We start from the raw sequence: 22,861 nt of genomic DNA, 5'->3' as shown, positions 1-22,861 counted from the left end.
GACACACACATGTACGCACAAGGAAACGTGGGCCCAGACATGCAATCAGTGGTCAAGAGAATGAAAAGGAACTTAAGACAAAGGGAGCTAAGCGGATATCCTGTCTCTTTATTCAATCAACGTTTTGAGGCGACCTCTCAAGAGGCCCTCCCGGAGAGACCAACGGTAGACAGTCAAGTCAACGTCGATTTAGTGGAGGAGGGGAGGGGTGAGGTGGGGAAGGTTGGGGTGAAAATGGACTCTCAGCTTCTCAGGTCCACACATGCGATTTGATGAGTAGACTGGCAGTAACTGAAGCTGAAGCAGAACATGCTTCACCATATTTTATATTATCTAAATTACTTTATGTTATCTAAATTACTTTATGTTATGTAAATTCTGTTCAAACCTCTTGATAGTGTGATATGCTTTGCGAAAATTAGAAATAATTTAATGTGAATTTTTCAAATAATATTTGTCTTTTATTTTGTTGTATTGTTATGACCAGCCTACTTCAAATTTGAATCCCCGCCAAGTGGGGAAATGTAGTCCAAGTGGACTGAAGATGCATGATCCGGGGGCTGCAGTTGAAGTTTGGCCTTGACCTAGCATCCCTGAAGTTTTGGAGACTGTGAAACTGACGAGCGAAACTGACGTACTTGCTTGAGTGCAGGTCGATTTCAAGAAGAGAGGAGTGGAGGATGGGGGGTCTGCTTGTTTAGCCTACCTCTAAAACAACTCAACCAGCGTTGATTAAACAGTCAACAGGGATGGAGACTGAGAGGAGAACTAAACACGCTTACCTGCTGAGTGACCTTTGTGACCTGACCTCCTGCGTCGCCAGTATCGTCTGCATCTCTGCCAAGGTGTTCTCACAGTCAGACCAGCTTGACGACGATGTAGTTCTGTTATAACTGTTTCGCTTTTTGTAAGGTGCGAGAACGTTCATCCTCACCCTTGCTAGCTGTCTAGAATATTGTAGCCGGTCATCATCATGTTCATAACTGTGAAATACAACTTTCAGGAATTTGATCATATGGTGAACAAAATATAGCAACGACTCATTTCAGCCTTTTGTTTTTTTTTTTTAAAAAAGGGAGCAGATAGGCTCGCATTTACATCGAAATTGAAGACACTAACAAACAAAAGTAAATAAAATATAAGAGCTGACAGACGGGACTCCAGTGGCTCAAGAGATGCTGCTACCACTCACCTGTACTCCATCATCAGGTAAGTTATGTCACCTTCCCGGCATGCTGCAGCCTTCACCTCCAGGTCCCCGGACACCAGAACTGAGAAGTGTTTGTCTTCAAGTCAGCACTCACCATCCTAAGCCGTCCTTTCGGTCATCGGAGGTTTATCGTCTGGATGTTGCAGATGATGGATGTCCATTGTCAGAGTTTGATGTTAGGAGGATCTTCGCAAGACACCGACCGAGCCCCGAGATGTTGAGAAACTCATAAACTGTCGCCTGTACATTCAGTGTTGTCTTCATGTCTGCAGTGTGAATCCTTGTCAGGAGTCTGGACAGTCGCACCCCGAAGTCCGGGTGTAGCAGCCCTTCCCCATCCCTTCTTCTACAGGTAACAGGCAGGTAGAGTAGCTGACCACAAGGGATAGGTCACAGTCTTCTTTCTACGCGCAGTGACATGACATTTAAATCTTTTGTCTCTTAGCCTGTTATCTCTCACCTTGACTTTAGCAAAACATCTTAGTTACAGGTGTCATGTCGTCTCCTCCATAATTTCAACCCTGATTTCTCTCGTGGCCGACAAATTGTTGTCGAACGATTGTGACATTGCGAGGTGATTGATCCCAACACTTTATACTTTTGCCTTAATAAATACGTTGTAAATATTTTTTTGATTATTAAAGAATTATGAAAAGATGTGATATCGATTGGTGTTGAAATGATATATCTTGTACAAGTTATTTTCAGCTATCCTTAATTTCATATTAATATGCTTGGTTCCCATTAATATATGTCTGTCGAATACGGAGCTTTGACATACAAACAAATTACAGAAAAAGTAAACAAAACGGAAAGTAAAGATGGAGAAAGCAATGAAAATAAGGAGTGAGAATCACATCACAAAAATATGTCCCAAAAAATAATTCGCAAACACACACACAAACACACTGGCATAATCGTTTCAAACCACTTTGGCAAAAACAACCGCCGACACACATAGTGCATTGATTTTGAAGAGTTTATTGCATTCAAAAACCCTACATAATAGGACAGGCTCAAAATCTTCACTCCACGGAATACCAGACAGTAATGGCAGATGGTTATGGAAATGTTGCTGCAGACAGCTGGTTGGTACAAAGTTAATTTCGTGGACACTGAAACCCGCAAAGTCTCAACAGAAGAGAGTGCAAACCCTCGTCTCCTCACACTTTTACTGAAGAACTCAAAACCCAGCACGTGGGGCACCATGGCTGGCTTTTAACGTTACAAAGGGCAAAGGTGAGAGAAAAAAAAAGAACCACAGGAATGCCAAAACAACGAAACAAACAAAATTTGTATAGAAATAAAACACTCGCACACACAAACCAATGTATAAACAAATCTAGAAAACATGTCACAGCAAACAGTCACGCAGTTATATAGATGGATAATATTCCTATTATATGTTACATTTGTCGGACATTTGACAAAGGGAACCCAGAGAAATATAGACGATTTGGAAGCAGGTAGGCAGACAGACAGACAGACAGACTGAGAGAGAGAAGGCGGGGAGGATGAAGGCGGTGCTATTATCTCTTAGAAGAAGAGAGCGCAAGGAAATCACACGATATCACACTTGATGCATTTCAATGGTTTGTTAGTGTGTTACAAAGGACTTGTAAGGCTTATCATCGATATCTCTAATGAATGAAATGAAAACTTTCTTCAGTTGACAATCAATACAAAGATGGGCACATGACGAGCAAACGCATTTATAAATTAAGATAATAATCCTCAACGTGCGAGGCTATCGAACGTGAAACAAATTTATAAACCAGTTACATTCACACATGACAACTGAAAGGAGGAAACAAAATCCGGAAATAATTATCGTATTTTCTTTCTGACTCAACCATTCTTGTTCATCTCAGTCGCACCAGACTCTACCGATGCTTGTTAAAATCCAGATATAGAAACACAGCATGCTGCTAGCAGACGACAAGACTGCGGTTAATAAAAACGATCATCTTCATCACTTCTGTAATAAAAGTCTTTTGATCATTCAACACTGTTACACAAGCGAAACAAATAAATAAATATTATCTATGGAGTTTTTTCGAAATTAAACTTGGAAATGGAGAATGTAGGTAATGATACAATATCTTGCAAGGCGCCATTTTAAAATGTTAATAACCAAAGGTCACGTGGTATATCAACAAAGCAGCTTCTATAAAGAACATTCTTAACCCGACGAGTACTGACAAACTTTTGAATAAGTTTGGCAAAAGTGTTTCCATGGAAACTGTATGCCAAATTAACTCAAAGGTTCGCCCATGCTGTGGAGAGAAAAGCCAGGAGAGGGTGACTGCTGCTGAGTTTGGAGGTTAAAGGTTATGAAGACGACATTATTGTTTGTCTTATTTTATCCCGCATACTTTTAAAAGTCTTTTACATTTGGATTTCAGACCAACAGGTGACTTCTAGTAATCTTTCCCAAGATGTGTTAAAACCTAAAAAATTGTGATTCAAAGCGTGTTTTGTTAACTCATTAATCATTACTCATTACCCATTACCCAATCATGGACGTTGTCTGAGGGCGGGGGAGGGGCATGCACTGCTGTGACACAAAGCTTTGTGAACTTGGAATCAAAGTAAAGATGCACCACACACTATTTCATGTAAAGTTCGTCCTTGTTTCTTATGGCTATTAATAGTTATGTATTAATTAATGGCCAACTAATTTTTTGTGCACCTCTCAGCTCTAGTGGACACGGGCGTATTAATCCAGACTCGTGCCTGTCCCCATTCTAATGGTGCGACGTGATGCAAAAGTAGTACCCGAGGTAGCCAGGGTTTCAGCGGTTCTCGGTCTAACCAACCTCGTGTGTCACGACCAGTCACAGACGCCTGTGCATTTAATTTGTGTTTTGGATAAACACGAAGCTGTGGTGCAAAACGGGGCGTCATCTGGTGAGGCATATGTGTAAACAAACCCAGGTCGTTAAAACTGCTTTCAACAATGACTTGGATTGTACCTAGTCCACGTCATACATGTCGCAATAAAATTCAGCAAACACCCAACACCTTGGGATTGACCATGTATACCCCAGCACATTCCAGGTTCGGATCCTAATTTGCCAGTTGACACGATTAGTATGCTAATTCGGGAAAAAGTTATCGGTTAACATATTTTAAAAAAATAATGATAATAATAAATTCTTGGCACAGTCAGGTAATCACTACAGCTACAAATGCCCTCTGGGGTAAAGTGACTGTGAGACCTTTAGTCCTACATTTTACAAGGCCCGCGGCAAAAGCTAGCGCTCCCTTGGCCCCAGGCCAAATTCGAAAGGGCAAAGCTGTGATAGGCTTGAGCTGTGTAATTTTATGGAAGGGCCACGGATTAAAAAATCGATCCCCTCGGACATAGCGATGTCTGGCCAGATCTGGGGCCCGATTTACTTGCCTTCTCTCCTGCAGTCTGGACACTTCGCTCCTGCAAGTCTTTTCCTGTCGGCGAGAACCAGTCTGTGACTGGAATGTGAGTTGGTAGACTCGCATCTCGAGCTAGCCGGCCAGACACGCGTTCCTTTATGTCCAGAGAGATATTGGTCACCATCTGAAGCTGTTGTTTTATAGAATGATAGAACAGGGCAGGGTGCACACACTCAGACATAATGTAGGCAATAATACCTGATTAGGGGTTTCGAAAGCCAGTTTAAAGACTTACGCACGTGCGTATGCGTATGCGTATTACACTGAGAAACATGAAAACTGTATTTTCTTTAATATGTTATACTGATGATTTGAACAATGGCGGTTATTTTCCCACTTGTCCATCCTTCCCCTCTCCTGATTTTCAATCAACTGCAGTGTACGAATGGAAGGAACAAACCAGACAACAGCTTAGCAAAACATGGCGTGTAAGTGGACTAACAACCGCTTAGTGCGTGACTTCAAAGGACACAACGGCACTAATTAAATGCATTCAGCAAACTGCTACACGTGTCATCATTAACCACCAGCCACTGCGAGTCTCTGTAGAGCATGTGCCAAGCGCATAGTCCTGCCTTAGAACTTTGAAACAGATATAAGTGAATGAATAACAGCGGAACGGCGGGGGAGTGGAACTAGGGTTGTGGTGGGGAGGGGTTGGCCTGTTTACACTATCTCGAGGCTTGTCTTATTGCACTTGTAAAGTCAAGCCGCACGCACCACGCGCTAATTGCAGTCGAGTGACGCATTGTTGAACTTTACAAACAATTTCACAATCAGTCCCACGCCGCCATTTTAATTGCTGTAATAAGGAGTAGATTAATTTCCAGGGCGCCATTGTAATCGGAGGAATGTTAGACGCCTGGGGGATCGGCTGTCAAAAAAAAAAAAAACCCAACAAACCCCGGGGGTGAGTGGATGGGGGAAAATCGTGTCCAGTTCCTTCCCTCTACCACCAACAGCTGATAGTACTCCAACTAACAGTTACTTGCATGTAGTCAAAGCGAGGCTGACACCGACAACAGCTAGGACAATAATTGAAGACATAAAATGCGAACGGCTGGAGATAAAATTAATTAGGGGCAAGAAAAGTGACCGCAGTGACTGATGGCAAACTAGAGTACAATGCGCAAATTGCTGGTACAGTCATTCTAGTTATCAGACCTTTGGAGTAGAAGGCAACGGTCGTCTTATTTTCACTTTCTCAACAGAAATTGTCCTGTCCTTTAACATTGTTCGCGGGTGGAGAGAGGGGTGGTGGTGGATACGAGGATGGGTAGAGTGTTGAGGAGGAGGGGGAGGGCGCCAAGAAAGGAAACTTAAGACGCAGACGTATTCAGACTACAGATGTTGGGCGACCAAAGCCCAGTGGAATTATTCTGCATGCGCTTGCCCTATAACGGGAGGTTTGGGAGGGAAGGTAGGGCAGCAGACGCTTCCCACAATTCCTCGGCACAATGCCCCTGTGGTAGGGGCACTGCGGCTTGAGAAGTTTCATGTCTCGGCCGTTTAACTTCATTGGTTGTGACAAACTGCCGGCACGGATCAAGTGTCACGCAAACACACTCCGCTCTTCTCTATCTTTTTGCGAAGCTTTAGAACGAGAAGAGGGCGAGAGAGAAAGAGAGAGAGAGAGAAAAAATATCTTTATTTCCCCCAGGGCAACGAAGAAGGGACATGCCGTAAGGCTCTAAACGAACGCGCTCTCTTTGTACTAGGTGCCCCGATAGATTGGACCCTCAGTACAGTGTCTAATTTCCATCCAATCTCCCACCCCACACTAAACTCTTTGAAAAAAAAAATCATTCCATCAACCACAAAAACCCGCAGAACCGTTTTAGCCTCTTACAGAAGAGGAGACCAAGTCATTAAAAAAAAAAATCATATTTTTTATCTTGTTGCAGACTGACCGTTGGGACAAGCTCGTCGGAGTCATCGTCCCGAAATCCAAATAAACATTCGCAAGAAAGTCGTCCTGTCGACGGCTCGGTAGTCCTCGGCTGTGTCTGTCATCCGGAATCTGGACTACCTGAGAAAGGGTACTTTTTGCCCCCTACCCACCAATCCACCCCACATCTCCCGTAACTAGTTGTGTAATTTAGTTTCACTAATGGGAACACCGGCAAAGTTCTGATGTCCGGCTACAACTTCGTCCCCTCAGAGAAAAATATAAATCAAAACATAAACCTCACATACCTGACTCATGTAAATAGAGGACGGACCTAACGGAGACAATTTTTTTATATTAAAAATTAAAATTAAAATAAATTACCTAAGCGATAACACTCCAGTAAAAGTCCGGCACCGTTGATATTAATGAGGAGGAGCATCCAATGGGAAGAGAAAGGACAAAGATGAAACATCCATCAACAGGCAGATTGTTGTGGGAAAAGGAAGACTTGAAAGTAGCCCCCCTGAGCTGGCCGGCGGCGTGCAGCAGACGTGTGAGGTCGGCGTGCCTGCTGCACGTCAGCTGAAGTCGCCGGCAGTGCCGCGGGCGTGCACCTAGCATGTGACGACCATTGTTCTGCTTTTAATGGCGGACCGCCCCACAAAATCATGGCCAAAAAATTGCAGCTTACATTTCATAATTTATGGTTATGATTTTCGACTCAAGCGCTTTTCATACATGTCAGGACCGGCTACAGGAGAGGTCACGCAAAGTGAACTTGAATTGCGTGGGGTTGAAATCGAACCGTGGAGAGAAAGAGAAGGAGAGGAAATGTTGATGTCTGTTGATAACGAGACGGGCGACGATGGCGATGTCACGAGTTTATTTATGATAATGATACGATTGGTGAATGTTGTAACGTTCATTTTCGATGATAAAATCCATGATTAGAGATTGTGTCTACTACATGACAAATTCTCTCTCCTCCTCCCCCGCTGGCATGTGAGTTTTTCACATGTATGTGTGTGTGCACATCCGCTATGCAGTCTGTCAGACGGTAGGAAGGCAAGAGACCCCCAAAAGACGAATCAGCAAGTCACGTGGCATGTTTTTGCCTTACTTTTGATGCAACCCAGCCACAAAAATGAAACCGAGGGGACAGAGAGAAAAAAATCTATGGTATAAAAGAAGGTGGTTATAAAAGCGAGAACACTGTTCCTCCACCCTCCCAACACCCCTACTAGCTTTTGTAAATAGTTCAAACACTCACTTTTCGTCTTGCAGCCTGCTGACAAAATCAAAAACGCTTTGGGGAATTGCCCCCCACAAAAATTGATTCTTGTTTCTGACGCGAAACACAGCTCAGCCCCGCACAATGCCCTCGCACGCCGACGATTGTCCAATGAATTATGGGCGACGCAAACCACGTTTTAATTTTTGGAGCTGAAATCCTATTCAGGGTCTGGTTTTTGATTCCTAATTACACGGCTTCCCTTCAGTGCCTCCACCCGGAGCACTATAACGAATGTTGTTTGGTCGGATGTCTTTTGCCCCGTGTTTGGTGTCGGAGGGAGGGAGTCGGTGTGGGGCTTGAATCAGAAGTCATACACGAACTGGTACGATGCTTTGGTGCGCGTGTTAATGAATTTAATAATCGTTTCTATGGAGCATGACTGGCGAGAACCAAGGGGACCATTACTACGTCCACTGTACACGTCTCTTCCATTGTTCACCTTTGACCTTGCTGGTGAAGGGATGGAGAGAGAAAGAGAGGGGGTATGGTTGAGAGAGGGAGGAGAGAGTCCAAGTATTACTACCACCTTGCTATGGTTTGTGTTATTTCTGTCATTGTCAAGCAGTCTATTCAAGTTCTGTACTCCATACCCTTTCAACAGAAGTTAAAAAGGAGAAAAAGAATGAAACTACCCCTTCCCTCGAGACACACACACTCACTCCACCATCAACATACTATGCATGTATGACTCTTGAGTCATGTGTCATTTCAATGAAGTCGAAATTGTGCTACTGCGACCTAGTAATACACCAACTATTTAAAAAAAAAAAATACAGATTTTTGGATTGTAATAGGGGCTACGATGGGGTCTAACTCTCTAGCATGTGGGTCAAGTGGGGTAGCCGGGTTTGCACTAGGAGGGGAAGCTCTTTAAAGTTCAAAAAGGAAATAATGACCGTTATTAATTTGGCAGCCACTCCCTGGCGTAAAGCACTCAGAGATTTCCGTTGCGGTGCTGTCATTAACTGAGTTGGCTTACGAGGCTGCGAAGCCTGGACGCTTCCGGTTAAATCTGACCACGTGATGCCACGTCACTGTAGTGAGTACGCCCTTCAGTGGCGGATGGTGTACATACTGTACATACTGTACTCGTGGTGTTTGCGGAACAGAAATCAACCTCAGAAGCCGTGCGTTTGCCTTACAGGGCGGCACGCCAGGTTTTACAGATAATCTCGGGTAGTTTGTAGACAGGAAACAGATCAATGGATGCGGAGCAAGCCCGGCAGAAACAGAAGGATGCATTTTCAGAGAAAAGAAGAAGAAGAAGGAAAAAAAGTTTTCTCCGTGGGCGGTGGTTGTGTCGAAGCAAGGAGCTCAGCGCAGAAAACATTAAAGTCTGATTTGCTTTCACTACCGAAAAAAGACAGTTGTGAAAAACATATCTATTCATTCTTAATAGTTCTTGCAAGCCGGTCAATAGTAACTGAAGTGGCGAAGATCAAATGAAAAGGGAATATATGAACGTGGAGTGGTACACACGTTCAAAAACGGGAAAAATGTTATTCTTTTGTTTTATTTATTTAATTATTTTTAGAATTCCAGTAGTGAAACTAGCTTTTCAATCGCATGTACAGCAGAAGACAGTGTTGACCTGAAGTTCACCACCTGCTCTCTCTTTTTCCATTTTTAAAAAGAAAATGCTTTTGCCTAACATTATCTTTCCCAAAAATCTTTGTTGTTAGTTCATCTGTTCCACCGTTCATGAGAAACCTTTTCTTGCAAATGCATGAAGGCGAGTTTCTCCCGAAAAGCATCGGCTGATATTGTTAACTAAAAATTCCCTCTCAGTGGAGGTGGGGATGGAGGAAAAGAATGAAAACAGGTTTATAAGCAGACCTACAGCGAGACAGGGTGTGTTAAAGGTATGCCCACATATTTCAGTTAAGATAGTCCCAATCACTAAAAGTTCGTCGTGAAAAGAAGCTTGACAGCTTTCAAAAAAAAAATCCCATTTTAATTATAAAATTATTCTCAATTGCCAACTGTCTAAATATAATAATAATAATAACAGCAACTTGGCTTCGCACTAAAAAGTCGATCCTATATCCTCTTTCATCCTCGTCAGGTCAAAAACGAGTGTAAAACCTAACCACCCACCCGTCCTCGTTCTAACCACCCCATCCACCCTACCTCCCCGCCGCCAGCTTACAAACGAAGAAAAGGCCGTATTGACATTTAAAATGCTGGCTTCGTGGAACTATTTAATTTCATTTCCGTTTGAATGAAACCCTAATCTATCCAACTTTAAACGCCCCCTTCTGGAAGACCGCACACCTTTGCTTCAAAATAGCGGCCGGGTGGCTAAGGTCGTTTCTTCACGCGAACCGACGATTCATCGCTGGCCTGGCGTGTGTAATGCCAACTTTGAATAGCTATAACAATGGCCTGAGGCATATTTTAAGCCCACGGATCGTGTTCGCCACTGGGAAGATGTTTAGAGAACTGGCCAGCTCCAGAAAAAAAAAGAGTTCCAATCCGGTTGTTCCAATGTATAACAGCCGGCGGACAACCTCGCATAAACAGCAATCTGAACCTTTTAAAAAATGGTTTCAAAACGGCGGGTGCTGTCTCCAACGAATGAAGTGGAGAACTCAGGGCAGTGTTTAAGTCATGTGTGTGTGTGTGTTTTAATAAACCATAATTAACAAATATGTTTTTGCTTTATCTTTCAATCTGGTTTAACGCATGCAGCGTAAAGACTAGACCAACTGAAAAATAATTAAAAAATCAAATATTATTACAAACACTGTAATTAGTGGCTTATCACTAATAATTTTAGTCTGAATTAAAAGTATGTGCTATCTCTCATAAACCTAAAATTGAGAAAACGCAAAAGTTTTTTCTTTCTTCTTGTTCCTAATTACAGTGGAGCATAGGGCAAAAGTTCATTGTAAATAAAATTATTTTGTGAAATGCAAGGAGCAAGCAGTCTCTAAAAGAAAGAAAATATTTAAAAGCTTAAAGTATATTAACGCGCCATCAGAATCTGTGAATTATTAGGACATAATGCCTGACAGAGTGACTATGATAATAATTGTAAGAGTCTTTACACAAATAAGATTGGAAAATGATTTCGGTGACTGCATAACCTTTAACCTTAACGTTTTTGTCCCCACCTCCATCCCTCAGGCTTGTCACTACAAAACTGTCAATCACAAGTATAGAAACATTTAAGATCCTCCACACCCATCCCAGCTTTTGTTACCTGATTGTTTAACGTTTTCCAGAGAAGGTCGCGAGGGACGCTAAGCTCTGCGAGATGCGCGCGCATTTTTGTCCGCTTCCGCTCGTGTCTCACCATCTTTAAAAACTGTCGTGCTCGGTGTGAAAGATAGCAAAGACAGTTTATCCCTACATCGCCTCCATGCTGCGACTATCACCGTATGCCTGTCTAACGACCAGAGTAATATTTACAGGTCTACCGGTCCTTTGCCTGCAAGGATGTGTAAACAAACTACTCAATCATATAAAGGTCAACCTTTCCCACCCCTCGGATAGCGGGTACCACTCCCTTGTCATCTCCACGCTGCTGACTTGAGTACAGCTCTAGTAACTGGCTGAAAGACAATCTTCTTGAAGTGTTTGCGGAATATCGCCATGTCTGTCACCTAAACCTTTGTAGGAGCCGGGTGGACTACAATATTGCAGTCTGCACTTCCGGTCTCTCAGGTCTTCAGAAGGGGGAAGACGCATTCACAAAGCTCTGTGTACGCAGTGTATGACGATGTGTAACCACCCGGTGTTTTATAGTCAATATGCAACACACACACACACAAACATGCACACACATAATTTCATAACAGAAAAGGGTTGCAAACATATGTTTCAAAGTTATTAATGTTTGGTTTGACGTCACACACATAGCTAAAATGCACGACAATGTAAATAATAATAATAACAATAATAATAAGAATAATAATAAACATAATCAAAACGGGCAAATACAAGTTACCGTAATGTGAATAATAATGACAATATTAGTCGCATGGTTTCCCTGAATGAGTAGGCTGTGGCCTTCGCCCGGCACACACGAGACTAAGAAATTAGACGTGGAAAATAGAAATCTTATTGCAATAAAGGCAGATTTCAAAGGGGGCAGACATGCATCTTCCAGACAGGACCTGTCTGGAATGAGGTAGTTTGTTGTCAAAGAGAGAGAGAGAGAGGGGAAAAAAAAGCCCACACGAGATAGTGAGAAAGATAGAAAAAGAGAAGTTCAAAATGGCTGAGGTGTGCCTCAGGTGGGCATCACGGTATTGAAGATTTAATAGCGTGCAATCATTAATGAATAATGACAATGCCCAGTAGCAGCTAGCCAAAGTTTGGGGCGGGAAGGAAGCTGGCAGGACAGGGGGAAGGGATCACAGGGTGAGGACGGCACGCCATTTCCACACAGGAGGAACAGCAGATGGCACATTAACTTCACGGCCCTCCCTGGGTCGCTCCCTCAACGCTGGCGCCTCTTCACCCACTCAACCAACCACGTTTGCGAATAACATCAGTTTTGTTTTGTTTTTTGTTTTTTAGGAGGGGGAGGGGTGTGTCCAACCATAACCACGATTAAAAATCTTCATTTTGTTCTCTGAAAGTTTTGCTTTGGGTGTTTAGAAGATCTCTTAATCTAAACAAAACGTACTGCCACATATTTTTTAAATTATTATTATTAAATATCTCAGAAAGGAACTTCAGTTAAGTGGCTGGAAAGATCCAGAACTCATTTAGACTATCCTATATTTAGTCGAAAGCGTTTAAACCGTCATACTTAACAACAATAGATGTCACGATGTATTGAAGCATGTCACAGAGCCCCAATGACATCCTATCAACACCAGCACTTATTCTTCTAGCGCCCCCAACTACCACTCTCCTCTCCCTCCCCCCGGGGGGTCTTCTCATGCATTCCTCGTCCTCGGCCACACACGGCGAAGAGAAAGGAGAGGCGTGAAGGGTGTGTGAGGACCGTTTAGTGGAGTCAGCCATAGAGGGAGAAGGGGAAGAGAGGAAGAGAGCACTCGCTCAAGGTTCGCGAGTAACAATAATGTGCGCATAACAATATTGCAAAACTGGAAAGAAATGAACTTGCTTTTCTTTTTTTCTTTTGCTTTTGGAATGAGTACGCCCCAAACATGACAGAAGATCTGTGTGTTGGGGGTTGTGGGTGATAGGGGATGAGGGCAGCACGACGTGGCAGGTTTAAAAAGTCAGATAAATCATACTGAACAACATGCATGCAAAATACACATACAGCCCACCTCAGCACGCATTCACACAAGAGTAATGTTGTCTTGGGAAACGGCCAAAAAAAAAAAAAAAAAAAAAAAGAAAGAAAGAAGAAGGCTTGCGGCATTCCGACTGCAACAATAATGCTAACTGGTTAGGCAAGACATATTCAAAATGAGTATTGAGTACCGACTACTTGCAGGTGACCCCACAATTGCTGATCTTTGTAGCTGGATGTACATCAAATGTTTCGTGAAAATACTCACGTCTCCTAGAACTAAGTGACCAAAGGAAATTAAAACAAAAGCCCAAAAAAAGGCTTTTACTGGAATCATGGACACTCATATCCGACATTGAGACAAAATACACAAATATGACGACCCCCCGAAAAAATCCACCTGCTCCAGTAGCAAGTATATACAATGTACAAGTCACACTTTGTAATGTACATATACAAATTCAGGGTTGCCCCGTTTGAAATCTGCAAATGTAGAGGAACGTATCATGGTGAGTGTGTGTAGGGGTGAAGACAGACAGAAGAAGACGCAGGGAAGTGGAAGCGGCCAAAGCAGGTGACAACAGGGGCATCAGTCACGTGGTTTTCTGGACACCATTTCAGCCAATATTATGCACATATTGTGACATCTGGGGGAGAGTGTGAACATTTGACAAGTAAGCCTATTTGACAAAGTTTTTTTTTAGCGATAACTACAAGAAAACTGCTTAGAATTTTTACAAAAAAAATACAGACACTCAGCGTGATAGGGGAAGGGGAAAGTGAAGGAGAAAGACCAAGAGAAAGAGAGAGAAAAGAGACAAGTGGAAAAATGCACTCCAAAATGTTTTCGCCATTGGACGTGTATGTACAGTTTTCACCCAAAGTCTCCGTCAAGCAAAAAAAAAAAAAAAAAAGGTGAATGTTTACATTTACATGCACAACATCAAATAAGATACTAACACTACCTGTCACGTGATCGGAAAAAAAATGTGATCATCTGAATCTCCGAAAAAAATAGTCACAATGAACGCATAAAGATGTCTTGCCTCACTGTATGCTGTCGAACTCAAGACATGAGGTAAAAGAGTGGCCAATTCATTCTTTTGTGTGTATATAGATATATATTTATTTATTTACGTATACTGGGATGCTTTGGTCGACTGGCGACCTTCCGCCAGGAAAGACTAGATTATTATATCAAACAACAATTATATTATCATATTTTACAGCAAAGTGAAACGACACATAGAATACTTCATCACAACACTGGCATTCTTGGTAATAAGGTATCAATAAGAACACCATATTTTTTTTCAATTATATTATTCGCTGGGGGAAGAGAAAAAAAAACCGAATGGCTAAGTTGTTTATCAGATTAGGAAACAGCTTCTCCCACAAATCCTCTGAACATTGCCAAGCTCTTGCTTGTTGAACTGTCGGTGTGGGGGGTTCATTGGAGCTCGTCAATCAACCATCATCGACAAAAATGTTGAGTTAGAAAAAAAGGAAGGCGAGAAAGGATGGACTCGGGGTGTGGGTAGGTCTGATGATACTTGACGACGATGATGATACTAGAGGTGGGTCGGAGAGACTGATGTGATAGTCAAAACGGGTTTAAGAAAATTTGTAAACCTTTGTCCTAGGATGCTAACCGAGGATGTCTAAGCTAGACTGTGTTGGCAGCACGTGGGATGTTGTTCTCTGAGGGTGAATGACCCGCAGGTCATACGCATGCGCATGGGACGAAAAGATGAGATAGCAAGAGTCTGAACACTACAGCGGTACTTCATTCTTTTTCTTCCGTTTCCAACAGACAAACCCCACAACAAACTAATTACATACCCAGCAAATATCTCCTCTCCAATCTATCTATCAACACTTTCTTTCATCCTCAATCATTCACATCCACATCAAGGCCATATTTACATATTTATATTTTCACACTCTAATATTATTTCCGATTGTATTAGCTTTTAAAAAAAAATCGGACACAGTCATCAACAACAATTTTATGTATTGTACTAAGTAGTACTGACCTCACATACACTAAATAAATTGAAGCACAACTGCTTTAACTGCGCAGAGAAAACATTCCAGGAAGGTTGGAGGATAAGACAATAAATGTGGGGAGATGACTAGGTAGGGTGTACATCTACCTGTACTGACATTTTTAAAGTTCGCACAAGAATTGGCTCGTGACCCAGTAACTCGACTCTTGTGATTCACACGCGAGGCATTTAGTACTTGTAACGCGCGTCCCACGTTCATCCCGGCGTTAGGGATGCACGTGCCATTTCACTTAAGTTGGCAAGCTCCCTAGGGAGAGGATACACAAATGGCGGCAAGCTAGGCACCTATCTTTGGGTGGCATATTCTACCTGCTAGCTAAAAGCCCAGAAAGAAGCATAGAGGGTAAGGGGTGAAAGGTGAAAGCAGCCTCGATGTCTCCGTTATCAAGACCGTGAAAAGAAAACGGAAAGAAAAAAAAAATGTTTTGCCTATCGCCCTTCAAGCGCGACCAGAAGTTGTGGGGCTGTAAGCTCGGTGAATACCTAACGTGGGACCTTCCTCGTTAAGGCGGCTTTATTGTCGCATTCTGTGCGAGTCAGGACGGGGTTGGTACACAGCTTCACATCCCAACAACGAAAAGTCTGTACCTTCCTCCGATTACACCAGTGAATTGTAAAAGGTAAAAACCCTCTGAAAAAAAGTTTCGACCAAAAAACAAAGAGGAGGAATAGGCATCTGTTTTCTGTCATACACCAGCCTGGACTATCATAAAGTTAAGACTGAGATTTTGCTGCAGACCTGAAGAGAACTATATGTCTGTCGAAGCTGGGTGTGGGAATGATTTCTTGTGTCAGCGGAATAGCATCTGGAAGAAGAGGGTAGCCCTACCCCTGTACACTACCCACACTCGCTGTTCAAAATTCTAGACTTTAAAGTACAAAAATATTTTTACCACTCTACTTGTTAGGTGTAACAGGAAAGGGGAAAAATGAACCAAAAAGAACTCTTGCCCTTTAATATTGGAACAAACATTACCGATCATGTTTTACACCGTCCACAGCAAACCCGGGCTGTGAAAGACCATGCTATTTATGGAAATGTCGGGTATTTCAGTCCCGTCATTCACAACACAAAACTCTTATTGGCCGTTGCAAACACCTGATGGTATAGGTAAGTATTGCCTCGCTGCGCTGGATTTCTGAGAAAAATAAAATGTGGGAGTTAGGGGGAAAGGAAAGAACGCCAACGACAATCGAGCCAACATTTTTTCTTATTTCGCCCATCCTTGTGTAGGGTTTTGAAATGTCGATTTGGGCTGGAAGGAAAGAAACAGTGGGGGGAAAGCCCGAGCCTAGACTCGCTCTCAATACGGGTAAGCCCCATCCTCGTCAAACGTGGGTAGGAAGGTCAACGACGGGGTTGGTGGGGTGGAGCTGGAAGATTAGATCGGCGCTGTTGTAAGAAAGAGAAACAAAGGCGTTAATGATGGCGTTTGGTATGTTGCAATCACGTGGAAGACCGACTTGCAAATCATTTATTCAAGGCCTCGGTATCCGACAAAAAAGTGCATAATCTTCCTTCAGAGACTGGACGAGACTAGGAAACTGTGAACCCTTCTCCCCCCCCCAAAGGTAAAAGACAACAGATTAAAAAATGTTGCACGACTGAAGAAATATAATTTTCCCCTTGATATTTGATTTTAAAAAAAAAATGTCAACACTTTTCATACAGTAAGATGCTTACACTTCGATGGACACATCTACATCCAAAGTTTTTCTAGTCTGTAATTTAAACTTTTTTAAAGGAAATATAAAAAGCCAGTCGGCAAAAGTAATCTTATGTAATCACATCTGTCTCAGCCAGGTTTAAAGGGTTAAATAAGGAGTAATTTCGTTCTGTCTTTTGTCGCTGAATTATTTCTCTCATTCCGTTGCTATTCCCAGCACAAAGGCCATGCTGCCCACGGTACCAGCCTCCTTCTTCTGTCCAGACTTTTCAAGTTTTGATATTTCATGAACAGTAATTACAGGAATTTTCCGCAGCGGATTCTGGGAGAAGCTGTAGTGAGCGCTAGGGCTACTGGAAGCGTGTCACTGTGACCCCGGGGTCGCTCGGAGGGGCTGCTAGCCTTATCAGCGCTACCTACACAACGATGATGCAACGCAGTAAATGAATGGCCACTCTCGACAAGTGTAAAGTGCAGTGCAAGTTGCAAGCAAGTGAGAAGCTTCAAAGACCGTCAAGACTAGGAAACAAAATTTATAACCTTTGGAATAAAAACCGAACTGCTTTGCAGGGCAACCGTTTGGTGATTTGTCTTCTATTTTAAGCTATATACAGATCCAACTTTGTCATTTGTTTACAATAAACAGGCCAGTCACAGGACTTGTACAGCAATACACACTTTGTCAAACGCGGAAAATGCTGTATACATAGGCATACATTGTTTCACAACAATCCTAGAAATAGTCTCCCAAGCTTAAGATCACATTATTGTGTTTATTACATGATCACGCAAGAATACCATTTGGAGAAAGGACTAAAGAAGGAGAGGAAAAAAAAAGATAATGAATGTCGAATGTCTTTCATCAGTAAAAACACTTAATTTGCTTTTCCTGCTGCCAACAAAAAAATTTAAAAAATTAAAAACAGAAATTTCATCATCCATTCTATCTCCATCCCAAAAAGTTCTTTAAAACATACATGCAAATAAAAATGTAAAATTGTCTGGCCTTCTGGTGTCGAGGTGGCAGTTTTCTCTGGAACTATATATTGAGGAAGGACAATAGGCTTGAGGTCACATGACCTCTGCTTAGTTATATTACAAAGATTTGGCGAAATTTTGAAAGTAGAAAAAAAGTATACAGAAAATTCCTAATTGCAGTACTTTCTTACATTTGACTTGGCACTGCTGGCGAGAAAGTCCAAGTCTGTTGACTGTCAGTGGCTGGAATTTTTTTTCAGCCATGTAAGCAACAAAACAAGTAAACAAAAGAAATGGTGACATTATACAAACCCCTCGCATTACCACATTAAAGTCATGGTTTATTTATTTTGCGATGGTGTGACTATGGGATGAGAAGGGGCTTCTGGCACAATTTCAAAAAAAAAAAAAATCATTCTGCCTTTCCAGGTTCAAGAATGCAGAAATTTCTATCAAAATACATCAAGTGTAATACTGAGATTCTGTAGCCTGTCATGCCTCACCTACAGCCCATGTATAGTTTAATGCATGCTGCCTTCACATTATGGTGCATTTCAAGTTTCCAACCTTTCCCGGGAGCCAGAAGACGGTGAGAATCCATGTCTGATAAAATACATTGGAGCTTGTGGAATATTGCATAAGAAGGAGAGGTTACAAAAAATATGTTGAAAATATTCTGGGATTTTTTGGAAGAAATCTCCGAGAGAAATATTGTTTGCTAAAAAACAAAGGTACAGTGTGGAAAACACGAGGAATAGACTGGTATATATCGATTTAAAAACAATGAATTTAAAGGTTTGCCATAAAAGAACTCCGAATTGCACTCACAAAATATTTGTGGATCTAGGCATCACATCTATATAATGTAATAATATTAATAATGGTAATGATCAATGATTATGGTACCTGAGGTAATGCTTGGAAAACAAGTCTTTTCACACACAGAAAACACTCTGAACGAAAAAAAAAAAAAAAAAAAGTCATACCAAACATGTACAAATCATCACTCCTCCAGAACACAAGTCAGAAGAAGTGATAAATTATCGCGGGGAAGAAGTGTCGGCAATCGCACACTCAGTTCAAACAGCCTGATCAGATTAGACAAGGTCCGCAACCAGCTTCTCTGTGGTCGCATTGTCTGCGCCTGTCCCAGCGGTCAGGGGGGGGAGGGGATGTGTGATGTCGCCCTTCCCTCCATCTTGGCGCTAGTGGCTGCCATGACGAAGCACGGATCACGTGGTCGCACGCCGGGGGGTTTACCCCTCCTCAAACACAAGTTTAACACATGGTCCTCGCCTTGAAGACCAAACTTCTCCTATGTCTGTTTTGCGTGGTTTTTCTTTTTAAAAAAAAAAAAATCATTTGACTTCCAGGATGACACTAACAGATGACTGTTCTCGTCCTTATTTCCTGTTCTTGCCTTGTTCGTCGGAGAATTTCAATTTCCACAGCGCCACTTTCCGAGACTACCAACACGAATTCATTCAAAGTGTCAATAATAAATAAGTTCTGCCCTTCTCGCCGGACTCACGTTGCTCAGCATCTGGAAGGCCAGGTGTACATGAACTCAACCCCTTACCCCCCGTTTTATTGTTTGAAGAGCAGTCAGTCAACGTAGGCAGGAAATAAAGTGTGGAGTTTGGTGGTTGCAGGAAGCGTGGCGAGTAAGGGGGTTGTGGTGGTGGTGGTGGGGGCGGAGTTGAGGGGTTTCGAATGTCGTGTAATAAATTATCTCGTATTTGCAACAAGAGCAAAGTCCTGCAAAGATTATAACAACACGAACAGGGGGAGGGTCACAGGGCGCCGGGCTGCAGGCAGAGGTGTGACACAATCGACATACCTGATGCTAGTGTCAGGCCAGAGCAACCAGCTACCTGTCGGAAGCCTTTTTTTCAAGGTGCGATGGGGCTCAGCAGAAAGGACACAGGTACGGCGTCGTGCACTTTCGGCCGCGCGGGCGTGGAGGCCACTGTCGAGAGGAAGTTGCCGTCTCCAACCGACGACGTAGGCGACGTGGCGTCGCGGCTGTTGTTGCTGCTCCGATGAACGACGACGTCGCGATGGAAGGTCTGCTGCACCAGGTCTTCGGCGGCCGAGTCTTCGCCGCCACGTGGCGCCATCGCCAGACCCATCGCCTCCGTCTTGCTGTAGGACGCGAAGAATGACGACTCTTCTGGGTTCTGCTCCGCCCGCCGCCTGCCGATGCCGCTGCCGCCTCCGCCCGCGGCGAATCTCACCTCACCGAACGACCAGTTGTTCGGCGCAATCACGCGGTTGTGGTTCTGGATCATGTGACTGCGAAGCCGGCGATAGTAGCGCGTGGAGAAACGACAAGACGGGCAATGCAGCTTTCTCCAAGACTTCACCTGTTTGCGGACAATGAAGTCCTTCAGTAGGTGGATGTGGACATCCTGCAAATGCACGCGGCAGAAGGTATGCGTGTTGAAGCGTGCAGTGCACAGCCCGCATCTGTACATGCTAACGGTTGGCGGGAAACCGCCAGACATCCTACGGGGCGAGGAAAAGCGGTTCTCCAGCGAGTCCGTATACTCTTCCTCTACCTCCATCGGACCTGCATCGTAGCGGCATTCTTCCGCCGCTAATCTGTGAACGTCCCTCTCGTGGGTCACGAGGTTACAATGCCAACTCGTCTGATAGTCACACAGAGAACAGACGTACATCTTCAGCTTTTTAGGGGTCAGAGCGAGCCGCTTCCGGTATCCAAGACCGCGCGATCGCCATCCTGAATTATAGTTCTTCTCATACAGCGATTTTGCGGACCTCCTGCCTTCCGGTCTAGCCTCTTCATCCTCCTCATCTTGTAGCATGACATGGGCGTTGTGTTCCTGCAAGAGGTGCAGCTGCAAGTTGAGCTCGCTGGGGAAGGATACTTGACACACCCGACACACCTTCGCATCTCCACCCGCGTTGCTTGGAAGACCTCGCGGTACAGGCGGGATCATCCGCATGTCCACAGCCTCAGAGTCACACAGTTCAGAGTGGTCCTTCATCAAATGGGCTGTGAGCCATTGGGTGTTCTTAAACTGTCGGTCACACAAGTGACACGTGGGGAAGTTGCCGCTGCTGTTGTTGTTGGCGGAATTGAAGTTGGTACCGCTGTGAGCTCCGTTCCTGCTGGCCATGGACAGACACTTCTCGTCATCCCCTCTGCTTTTTGCTTGGTCGAGCATTTTAGGAGACTTGTCAGCAGAAGGCTGCGCACCGTAAGCCTCGATTCTCGGCATGACTCCAGTGGCTTTGTCCACTAGGAAGTTGTCTGGCTGACTGGACGTGTTGCTGGAGGCATCGACGTCAGAGGGCACTGGTGAACCACTCATAGTCGGGGACAGAGACTTGTCGGAAGGCGCGATGCCGTGCTTGTTCTGCTTGTGGGTCCGCAGGAAGTACTTGTTGCACACCTCTTTGTTGCAGATGTCGCAGGTCACTCGCGCGGAGTTCACGGGCTCCTTCCAGCGCCATGTGTGCTTCTCGAAGCCGTCTTTTAGTCGAGCTCCCAGTCCACCACTACCTCCAAGTCCACCACTACCTCCCAGTCCACCACTACCTCCAAGCCCACTACTACCTCCCAGTCCACTACTATGAAGCCCGCTGCCTCCGTTGAGTCCTGGGTAGCTGCTTCCACCCTTCCCTCTGTCTAAGCCGTACCCCATAGCCAATCCCGGCATGGGAAACGAATGAAGGCTAAAACTACCATTATTGTTGTTAAGATTGTTGTTGTTGTTATTATTATTATTGTTGTTGTTGCTGCTGATGTTGAGTTTATTGCCGTTAGATTGCTTTAAAGACGATGATGGTCTGGATCTGTTTCTGTCTGTTTCAGGAACTTCGGTTTTGATTCCATGAATATTCGACCTGTGCGTTCTAAGAAAATATTTACTACAAAACTCCTTCTTGCAAATTTCACAGTATGCTTCAGGATCAATGCCCATCTTGACTAGTTCATCCGCTGCGGGACAGTCCACCGGACCCTGAGGGAGGATTGGGTGACTGAAATCTAAGCCTTTAAAGGGCGGCTGGGACCGCCTGAAAAAGTCACTGCCAATGGTATCTGCAAGATACGAGGGCATATCAGGGAAGCTTTTAAATGTTCCAAACTCCTTCATCATCTTGTAGTCCCTGTAGTCTTTGCTGTAGTCAGGGAAGTCGCGGAGTTCTAGCTTTGGCATCAAACCCATAGGCGGCTTAGACCCGACGCTCATGTTCAGTGGCTGCTGATGCTTACTGGTAGGAGAGGGCTGTTGGGGTGTTTTTCTGCCCGCCGACTGCACCTTGTCGGACCCCGTTCCATCGACATCTACGCCATGCATCTTAAGTTTGTGATTTTTCAGAAAATACTTATTGCACAGCTCCTTGTTACATATATCACAAGTCACACGGTCTGCCAGCTTGGCGGCCACCATGCTGCCAAACATCGTCGTGCCCCCTGAGCCAGAGCCCCCGCTGCCAGGGGGCATGGAGACCATGCTAGCTGCGGCAGCCGCGTGTGCTGCTGCAGCAGCCGCCTGCGCGGCTGCCGAGGCGTCCACCGAAGCGCGGAGAAAAGTGTCGTGGGCACTGCGCTCTAAGGGCGAGTCGGGCTTGGGCAGGCTGTTTTCGTGTGGATCCGGAAGTGACGCCTCCAAGCCTTTGCCATGCTCTGCTATTTGGTGCAGTTTGTAGGCGTGGGCATTGGGAAAGTCCTTGTCGCAAAGCCGGCATGTCACCATGTGGCTGATGCTGGTGAGTGGTGGAGGGTTCGAGCGGCCGGGCACTTGGTGCATATCATGCTTTTCTTTGGGGGACTGCGGAGGTCCCGACACGACGAAGCCCCGGTTCTCCACCATGTCTCCCAGCAGATGAGCCTCCGGAGGCAGATCGTCGAAGGAACAGCCGTGCTTGTTTGCGTTGTGAATCTTCAGAAAGTATTTATTACAGAATTCCTTACGGCAGAGACTGCAGTAAGCGTCAGGATTAAGCACTCCCAAGGGAGACGACTGCGACTGCATCTGGCTGCCGCCGCTGCTGCTGCTGGAAGTGGGCGGGGTGGGGCTGGGACCTGGGAGGGAGCCGGGCATGGGGAGGGGCTGGGGAAGTGAAGG

General features: G+C 44.3%; 1 protein-coding gene across 1 annotated transcript in view; it reads right to left on the bottom strand.

Annotated features, from left to right (window-relative positions):
- Positions 1 to 2,175: 2,175 nt before the first annotated feature.
- LOC112573239 overlaps positions 2,176 to 22,861 on the bottom strand; it is a 48,575-nt gene continuing 27,889 nt past the window's right edge. Inside the window, 1 exon segment of the mRNA XM_025253430.1 lies at positions 2,176 to 22,861. Coding sequence (XP_025109215.1) covers positions 19,655 to 22,861 — 3,207 coding nt within the window. The 3' untranslated portion in view covers positions 2,176 to 19,654.

This window comes from Pomacea canaliculata, linkage group LG10 (assembly GCF_003073045.1).
Source record: "Pomacea canaliculata isolate SZHN2017 linkage group LG10, ASM307304v1, whole genome shotgun sequence".
Classification (NCBI taxonomy): Eukaryota; Metazoa; Mollusca; class Gastropoda; order Architaenioglossa; family Ampullariidae; genus Pomacea; species Pomacea canaliculata.
The sequence above is the reverse complement of the archived record's forward strand: the minus strand, read 5'-3'. Positions and strand labels throughout refer to the sequence as shown.